Source organism: Echinops telfairi, unplaced genomic scaffold, assembly GCF_000313985.2.
Source record: "Echinops telfairi isolate 266 unplaced genomic scaffold, ASM31398v2 ScPeMD7_7424;HRSCAF=8462, whole genome shotgun sequence".
NCBI lineage: Eukaryota > Metazoa > Chordata > Mammalia > Afrosoricida > Tenrecidae > Echinops > Echinops telfairi.
This window is the reverse complement of record NW_022111324.1, coordinates 93,306,666-93,316,752: the sequence shown is the minus strand read 5'-3', so window position 1 is coordinate 93,316,752 and position 10,087 is coordinate 93,306,666. Positions and strand designations below refer to the sequence as shown.

The window sequence follows — 10,087 nt, the reverse complement described above, 5'->3', positions numbered from 1 at the left end:
GGGGAAGAAATGGGGAGCCGATATCAGGGGCTCAAGTGGAAAGAGAATGCTTTGAAAATGATGATGGCGGCATATGTGCAAATGTGCTTGACACATTGGAGGAATGTTTGGATTGCGTTAAGAGCCATAAGAGCCCCCAATAAAAGTATTTTTTTAAAAAAGAAAGCTAAAGGCCCTTCTGGGCTTCTTTTTAAAACTTTATATATCTTTAGCTAAAAGTGGCTATGACCCAAACCTATAAAATATAAAGGCACAAACAAATATGAAAAAAGTTGCTATTCATTTAGAAAACTGTACAATGAGGAGCCCTCTGAGGTTTGGAGGACAAATAAAAAGAAAATACTATTAGATATGGCAGGCATTTAAAAATGAATAATCTCGTTACCTTAAGATCAACGTAAAAGTATATCCGGTTCAAAAATGTCCAAAACTAATAATAGGCATGGTCAATTTAAGCTTAATGTTATGTAATGATGAAAATAATATAAAAGCTTTATTTTTAGTAATCAATAGACTGAAGCAATATTCTTTTCATGCACTAGCACACTAAAAGATATCTTCATCAGGGGCATATTAAGCATAGCATAATTAGTTATTGAATAAAGATAATAAAAGTTCACCAATCACTTTGCAATCTTGAAATTTTAGAATTGAATTAAATTCTCTGTAAAAGCAAGAGAGCCACTTTGTCTGTCGCTCGAGGCTGCACTGCATTTCACTAAGTACCCAAACTCAGCATCCCACACGCCAATTGTCACCATCTTGCTCACAGGTTGTTATTTCTCACCGCGGACCATTCTCCAGACTCTCCACAACTTACCACTGCAGCATTGACACTTTCCAGCTCTTTAATTTTTTTCTGCAACAAACTGAAGACTCTTATCGCAAATGGGAAATTCGTTTCTTTCAAGGATGAGCAGCAAGCGACGAGCACAGACACGATGACGTGAAGAGCCACTTTCTGCCGCACGGTACAGGCGTCCTTGTCAACAACATCGATCAACTCCTCCACCTTGAGAGGTGAACACAATCCCTTACTGCAAACTCTCTTCAAAACGTCATTTACTACTTCCTGTCTTTCAAACGACCATGTGTTTCAAATGAAAACTAAACTGACAAGTTGAAAGCCTTAAAAAAGATGATTAAATATTGATTTCTAAGTAATTATAAAAATAATTTCTGAAACTGTAAAGCTCATGACTACAATTAGATCTTTGTTTTAGAAACCACAATTGTTATTTCACATTTGACTTAATAGTAATTTTCTCCTCTTTGTTATATTTTACTATTTTGACAACAAAGGCAACTAATTTCTAATGTTTTAAATGAGGAAAAGAGAAAATGTAAAATATACATGTTATTTTAACTGGTCCAATAGTTACATTTTAAAAAATGATTCAAAATGTTAAAGGCTTCAAATAATCTGTAGAATATATTAAACACTATGTAAGTTTGGAACAAAATAATAAAGTACAAGAGTATTAAAAAAAAGAGAGACAGGGGGTTTAGAAAAGCAGCAGGGATAGAACGTGGGGGAGGGGAGAGGAGCCAGAGCAGGAGCAGAGTCCAAGGAAGCCAAGGCTGACGAGCTGCTAAAGTTCGAGGAAGGAAGTCCCAGGGTGAACGGGGACAGCACACCTACCATCTTTAAGTTTGAAGAAGGATCCCCTGACTTTATGTTGTCTGCCAACAACTGAATCATCTTCTGATTTGCTACACCAATTAGTTTTCCCGACTTTGTGCCCTTACACACATTTTCAAAAGCTATTTAAAAAAAAGAGAGACATATCGAAATCACTTGTGTAATCAACATTCACCCAAAGAATCATGTAAACTAGAAAATCTAGGAAACTATTTACTGCTTTCCTATGAAGTTTTATTTTATTTTCCCTTCCAGCAAAATCTGATTTTGCCTGTAAGTCTACCTCCTTTTCATGGTATACTTTTTATATTAACAAATGTTTAAATTTTTTTAAATAAAAAATTTTTTTCTTTGAAACCAACTTTAAAAGTTATCACAACCAATTATTTACTATAAATTTCTTTTAAAATTATTATTTGTTAACTTCTTCTATGAAGACAACTGATTTTTTTTTTTACCTTCTTTCCAGCCTCTTAGCAGAAAGTGCAAAGAACAAACTCCTGATTTGGATAAATAGAGTGCAATTTTTATCTCAGGAGAGTCCTTCTCGTCACTGATGACGACCATATATGGGAGTAAATGTACCACCACCTGATTTGCCAACTGATGGCTTTCATGCAGGATCTTTTCTTTCACCAAAATGTCTGCTGCTATCTCAAGTACCTTGTACCTAAAAGACAGGTAAGCGCATTGGTTTGAGAGATGCATTAATTTTACTTAGCAAAAATCTATCACTTCCTTATTTAAGTTCAACGGACAATAACCCAGTCTCCTTTCCAAAAGTATTATTCAAAGCTAATGACATTTGTTCTTAATTATAAAATAATGTGTGATTCTTAGGAAAACAAAACCAAATATAAAAGTTAGAGTAGACAATTCAAGTCCCATCCAATCCCTCTTCTCAGAATTCAGTATAATTTCATATATCAAATACTTCTGTTTACATTTTTATTATTAAAAAGTTCAACTCTAAAAAAAAAGCTCAACTCTAATTATTTTTACAGAAGAAATTCCACTAGCATAGCTAAAGGGTCATACAATTAAATTATAGGGTACACAAAATGTTTTTTTAAAAAAGAATACCAATTGGAAGCAAAAAATTATCAACTCAAAAGTATATATAAGAAATGAATACATACCATTCCTTATTCTTTGAAGGTTCTGCTCTTCGAAAGAGTTTCAGAAGAGTTGAAACAGTTACTTCTGAACTAAAATGTTCTTTAAAAGTCTAAAAGGAAAAAGAAAACAAAAAATGAGTAAATTTCCAGCTGCTTCAAATACACAATACTATTACAATGAACTGTGAGAAAGAACTTGTAAAAAGTTATCTCCTAAGAAGGCTACTGTAACTTAAAAAGTATTACAGGAATAATTTCTAAAAAGGGGAATTCATGATCTATTTTCCATTGTCCCAAGGTATTTACTACTAATAAAAATTATTAAAATATAAAATTTACAATACACCTTTCCTTTTTGAATTTCATATATATGAAATTTGTATAGTCAGGTGACTATACAAATTTATATACTTAGACTGTCTGTGATCTCTCAAGAGTACAACTTTCCAATAGAAGAATAATTTGAAATATTCTCCTGCTTAGAACACAGAATCATGTAAGAAGGGCAAGAAAATATAAACAAAAACTAAAAAACAAACAAACAAACCAAAAACGCCTTTTCAATGAGCAACAAATTCACTCACCTTAAAAGCACTTAGAGCTGACAGAACAACCTCTATATTATCATCACCTAATCGAGTTAAAATAGCTTCTTTTATGAAAGATTCATCAATACTCTCCTGAGGGATAGGAAAAAATATATTACTTTTCCTGTGGCTAAAAATTTCATTAAGGTTTGACACTAGAAAGAAGCAGGGTACACTCCATAATACAAATCAAGGGGCACAGGCTGAAGGCTGGCTGAGAAATTCAAGCATTCAAAGCATACTTTCATCGAAGTAGACATCTAACAGAATCCTATTGATCCTGTTAGATTAATAAACTTTTTCCAGCTTCCATTGAAAATCTAAATTGCATAATCCAAATATAATCTTTGCACTGACATAAAGTAAGATTCTGGATGTTGAGAGCGCATAGACGAAGGAATCAAAATGTCTAGGTTTAAGTCCCAGATCTGCCACTAGCTGTAACTTTGGGCAAGTTTTAATTTTTTCCGGATCCCAATCTTGAAAACTGAGTTAGTAACAGTACCTACCTCAAAGGGTTGTTAGAGGATTCAATAGTGTAGCTAGGACTTAAAGCAGTAACTGCTTCCAGTAATGTAGCAAACCCCCAAACCAAACCCACCATCAAGTCGATTCTGACTCACAGTGACTCTACATGGGGTTTCAGGAGCAGCTAGCCTCATCTTTCTCCTGAGGGGTGGCTAGTGGGTTAGAAGTGCCCATCTTATGGTTACCAGCAGTTCAATGGTTTTCTGAAAGCACCACCAGCACTCTTGTTGTTAGGTGCCAACAAGTCTGCTCCAACCCATAGCCATCCTATGCTCAACAGTACGAAACAGTGCAATGTCCTGTGCTATCCTTAGAGTTGTTCAAGTTTGCCTGAACCCACTGAAGCATCCACTGTGTCGATCCCTCTTATTGAAGGCCTTCCTATTTTTCGTTGCCCTTTCACTTTACCCAGCATATCCTTCTCCAGAGACTGGTCTCTCCTGACACTGTGTCCAAAGTATGTAAAATGAAGTCTTGGCATCCTTGCCTATAAGGAGATGGCCTTACTTCTAAGACAGATCGGTTTGTCCTTTTTAGCAGTCCATTTTACTCTCAATATCTTCTCCGGCACCACAAACCAATGGCTTTAATTCTTTTAATCTTCCTTATTCCACGTCCAACATTCACACGCATATGGGGCAATGGCTTGGGCCAGGCACCCCCTAGTCCTCAAAATAATGTCCTTTCTCTTCAGCACTCTAAAGAGGTTTGTGCAGCAGATTCACCCAATGCACTGTCTCTTGATCTCTTGACTGCTGCTTCCTTGAGCCTTGATTGGTCCGAGCAAGACAAAATCCTTAACAATTTCAACCTTTGCTCCATTTATCTCGATGTTACCTATTGGTCTAGTTGTGATGACTTTAGTCTTCTTTACATAGACTTGTAATCCTTACAAGGATTACAATCTTTGATCTTCATTGGCAAGTGCTTCAACGCCTCCTCACTTTCAACAAGTATGGTTGTGTCATTTGTATATCATAGGCTGTTAATAAGCCTTCCTCTGATCCTGACGCCACTATTCATATAATTCAGTTTCCCTGATTTGCTCAGTATACAGATTGAACAAGTATCATGAGAGGATACAACACTGATCACACCTTTCCTGATCTAAATCATGCAGTATGTCCTTGTTCTGTAAGCACAACTGCCTGTTGATTCATGTACAAGTTCCAATTAACACAATGAAGTATTTTGGAATTCCCATTCTTCCCAAGGTCATCACAGTTTATTACGGTCTACACACTGAATGCCTTTGCATAGTCAATGAAACACAAGTAAACTTCTTTCTGGTATTCTCTGCTTTCAGCCAAGATCCATCTGACATAGCCCTTGCTCCATGTCCTCTTCTGAATCCAGCCTGAACCTCTGGGAGTTCCCTGTAAATGTACTCCTAAAGACTATTAAAAACTAGCAATTATCTAGGTTTTTATAAGAACAAAGCCAGTCTGCCAAAATTAGGTTATCTTCTTTCTTTTGGTATCTATTTTTAATATAACAAAGGGGGAAAAAAAGGAACGACAACCCGAATACATCCCAACATGTTTTGTTTTTTTTAATGCTATGATACAGGTTACTCTGTGGGGATAGAAACTAAAATCCCTATTTAAAAAAAAAAAAGAAACTAAAATCCCTATTCACAAGTTTAAGTTTCACGTGTCAATGCCACCAAAGTTTCCTTAAGCACTAAAAGTAGCCAAATATCCCAATCAGGAATACATAAAACCTATGTCCTATCATTGACTAGAAAATCAAGTCTGATATGCAAATATAGATCTTAAGGGCAATTACAATACCTGAGCATGTAACCTGATTGTACTCAAAGTCTTTCTCTCATAAACAACCAAGCCCACAGGAGAACAAGGGAAAATAGATAAAACATTTAAAAAGGATGGCCAATAGCTTTAGGAACACCACCAGATTCCAGGAATTCCTTTTCATTCTAGAACTCTAAATCTCCAGTAAAGAAAGTCCAGTATTCAATGAGTTCAATTATTCAACAAGTCAATATAGTTTTATCAGCACAATTAGTGAAAGAAATATTGTGTATAGATTAAAAATTAATCAAATAAAACAACTGGCAAATTTAGATACAGGAACCCCTTTAAGTGAATATGGTTATGGTGCCTAAGCCTATTTTTTTTTAAAGGCATAAGTTACCTAAAAATATAAAAGAAATCTGTAAATCAGATATAAACCTTCATAGAAATCTGGTTCTAATAGCTACTGAGAGAAGTTCTTTTGAGGTCGGCATGTGTATGCTGCTGCATGCTACTAAACTCTGGTACCAATTTTCTCTATTCCAGAAATTTTACAAAGATAGAAACAGTGATATCTGAATATTTTATGCATTACACAGATGAACACTGTTACTTTGTTTTTACAGTATATTAGCACTTCAAGTTCATGATCTGAGGTGACGTGAAGAAGAGTCCATTTGAACTAAGCTAAGGAAAATAGATCAGTGACTAGGTGATACAGCAAGAGTTGTGAAGGTATAACTTGAAAGATGAAAATTTAGAAAATATTGTTCAAGAATTACAGTGTTCACTCTAAAGGTAAAACATAAAAAGCTATTTCACACAAACCTTTGATGTTTCCATTATATTTTTCAGATGATTAATGGCCAAAAGTCTCACAGGAGCAAGAGGATAATTCAGACTGAGCATCAAGGAGGTATCAGAATCTGCTAAAATCTGTATGGTTCATCACAATTATAAAATGATTTTATTGTCAAATCTGAGTAGCAAATAATCAAGAAAACAGAAAAACCAGCCCAGAATGCCCAACATATTCAATAAAAATCATCTAATTTTACATCAGTTCTCAACCTGTGGGTCGTGACCCCTTTGGGGTTCAAATGACCCTTTCACGGGGGTCACAAGATTCATAACAGTAACAAAATTACAGTTATGAAGTAGCAACAAAAATAATTTTATGTTGGGGGGGGAGCACAACATGAGGAACTGTATTAAAGGGTTGCGGCATTAGGAAGGTTGAGAACCACTGTTTTACATACAAATATGCAAAGCAAAATCTTTGTCTCTACAACATGGTGTAAGTTACAAGAGATAAAACAAAGATTAGGACTATTTTAATAGTAATTCTGTGTAACTTGAGTTTGTGTAGGTTTAATACAATGATGTGCTTTCATGTTCTTTATGTAAATCTGATTCAAAAGTGGAAAGTACCTAAATAGAGAAAAAAAAATTATCACTGTAAACAAAGTGCAACTTATCTAAATGAAGTGATAAATCAATAAATATTTAGTTCATTTACATTTTTAGGCAAAGTAGGTCCAGTAACATAATATTGATATTAAACACCATTAGAGATGATAGTTTTTAAGAAAGGAAAAACTAAATCATATTTCTCTTCATAAAATCCATTTTAGGCTAGTTTTAAGACTTTCTGCTTAGATATGTGTAAGTTTTAACCTAAAGGCAGGTACAATCACCAGATAATTTCTGCAATTCTAAAATGATCATAAAATAACTTGGGTAACTTATCTGGCTAGTATATTCTACGCTGCAGACCTGAGACGAAGATAAAGAACACTGGATGCCTATGTAAGGCCCTGTCTTCATGAGTGTTACTAAATGTAACAGATTAAATCCCAGGAAGCACCTTTCTTAAAACAAGCATCATGTTCATAGCTACTTAACAATTACCGTTTATCTCAAACTACTAAATCCCAGTCTCAAAACCTTACTTAAGATAACTAAACAAGTAGTATAAAATCTCATTCTTCCCCAATGGTGGAAGGAAGTAGCAAATTTCCTTTGCAGTTCTTCAAATAATCAGATACATATACTAATGTCACAATTTCTATGGAGATGAGTTACCTGATACTTTCCTCCACTCGTGGAAAGAGAAATAAATTGGTGGAAAAGCTCTTGCAATTTTAGATCTGTAACTTCCTTCAAGTGTTCCTCTAATACACGATCTAGTGTTCTGGGGTATCTATGAGGAAATTAAATGAGTTAATTCATTATTGTTAGTACACCATGTATAAAGGAAAGATAAAGCTTTACACTTACTGAGATTGGGACTTATTTATAACCTCTAAATTTCAACAAATGGTATACATAAATCAAATAAAATTATATTCCAACAATAAAAATATCTGTATAAACAATTATACTCTACACAGTCCACACACAAACCCATGTTCTCTTATCTTTCAAACATAATTCCTGCATCCATCCTTTCCTAAAGAGGGATAAAAATAGAGTGCACTCTATACAACTCCCTATAATAGGTGTACACATTAAAGGGGGAAACACATACACACGACTTACTTGCTTTCTAAAAGCCTTATAAGTGGAAGAAACTGTTCATTAAGCAAAGACACTTTATTAGAGCTGCTTTCTTCCTGTGAGAGATATGAAATATATTCTTCAAAAAGAATGCTGCAAAACAAAAAAACATTCGCAGATATGAGAGTTCCCATTTACAGAGCTAAGTGCTTTAAAAATATTCCCACCAATTATCATAATCCTACAAGATATAACTTAGAATGTTTACAGACAACAAAACTATGGCTACAACATCACATCCCTCTGCTCAAAGTAAAATTAAAATAGCCCACATTTGGTGCTCTGTTCGGTGCCATAGAAAACGAGAGAGGATTTTGACCAGTCAGCTATCCTGAGGTCAGATTCTAAACAGTACTCCCCATGTATGTTCGTAGGGGCCCTGGGGTCAGTTCCGACCTCGTAGTGACCTTGTGCCCAACAGAGGGAACACTGCCCACTCCAGTTCCGGGGCACAGTTCTTTCTACCCTTGAGCTAATGGGTGCAGCCAAGGTCTCAATCCATCTCCTTGAGACTCTTCGTCTTTTTCAACGAAGCAGATTCTACTTTATCAAACATGAATTCACAAACCACTCCTCTGAGTATGGGAAAACATGCGCACAGCAGTAACTGGTACCTGCCAGTGCCATACAATGGCGGGTTTAAAACCAAGCAGCCTGACACTAAAAATAATAGTGCTGCTATTCTACTGGAAGTGGTAGAGGTAGGATTCATATGTAGGTCTGACTGCAATGCCTATGTTTTTCTCACAGTAGCAGGTTGCCCTTTTATTAAGGGGGCGGTAATGTGTAGGAGGCGGCTCACTGATCTTTACAGAAGGGAATGGCATCTTTATTGCACGCTTACACCTTTTAAGTTTTCTGTTAATATTTTCTGACTACCAATTGTGATGTTCTGTTCTAGGCATTTTACCCCCTTACTAAAATAGAAAACTATAAGCAGCAACAAACCATATTTAGTTTTATACCCTAAACTAGGTATAACTATTAACTTTCTCCATGATGTGTCAGCACTAACAACACGCAAAAAAAAAAAGAAACAAAAATAACATACCAGAATCACTTGCAATTCCCTGTATGGTTCTACTATAATTTACATGACTATTCCTAAACTGTTTGGATTGACTATTGTTTTAAATAATGCTATAATACATCTTTTTACTCAAAATAAACAAGTAACTTTTGCTTTCTGCTTTCACAATTAAAAATACTTATAAAATGTAAACCAAAATCATGTCAAAAAGAATAGCTTAGATCTAGGATGTCACTGGAAGATAACAGAATAGATAGATCTAGGAAGTGCCACCCACAAATAGCTACTGAATCAATTCATTCCCACCAAGGGCATCTAGTTGAGCATGTGCACGATCCAAGAGAGGGCTTGGTGAAGAAATAAACTGTCAATCAAGGATATCTGTGTGAAAACAAACACTTCCATCGAGTCGATGCTAACTCATCATGACCCTATAGGACAGCAGACCTGTCCTGTCTTTCTCTTGAGGAGTGGCTAAAGAGTTCAAACTGCTGACCTTGCAAATCACAGCCCATGAGTAACTACCACACCACCTGTCTGCTCACAGGCTAATTGCAAAGGTAATGAAACAAACTTAAGGACCATGCAGAGTCAGAAACCATTACGAAACAAATGGGCTATCAGAGCCTCCAACAAGAAACAACATAATGCCTGAGGAAATCTAATTTCCTGAGTGATAATACTACAATATGTCCAGAACTCAACAAAAAGTTCAAAAGCATGCAAACAGAAAATATGACTAGTTCACAGGAAAATAAAAATACAATTTTTAAAATATTTAAAATAAAAAAAGAAATCATTGTTGAAAAAGTCCAGATAATGAATATATTAAGCAAAGACTTTAAACTTACTTAACTATGCACAAA

The 10,087-nt window shown here is 35.2% G+C and overlaps 1 protein-coding gene across 2 annotated transcripts in view; it reads right to left on the bottom strand.

Annotated features, from left to right (window-relative positions):
* The window catches only part of HEATR1 (HEAT repeat containing 1), a 76,492-nt gene that overhangs the window by 47,322 nt on the left and 19,083 nt on the right, over positions 1-10,087 (bottom strand). For both annotated transcript variants that reach the window (XM_004712186.2, XM_045297878.1), the window contains exons 10-17: positions 8,174-8,284; positions 7,718-7,835; positions 6,461-6,568; positions 3,345-3,440; positions 2,782-2,870; positions 2,101-2,312; positions 1,643-1,764; positions 821-1,012 (exon numbers count right to left, since the gene is read on the bottom strand). In XM_004712186.2, the coding sequence (XP_004712243.1) occupies positions 821-1,012; positions 1,643-1,764; positions 2,101-2,312; positions 2,782-2,870; positions 3,345-3,440; positions 6,461-6,568; positions 7,718-7,835; positions 8,174-8,284 (1,048 nt within the window). The remainder of the gene's footprint in view (positions 1-820; positions 1,013-1,642; positions 1,765-2,100; positions 2,313-2,781; positions 2,871-3,344; positions 3,441-6,460; positions 6,569-7,717; positions 7,836-8,173; positions 8,285-10,087) is intronic.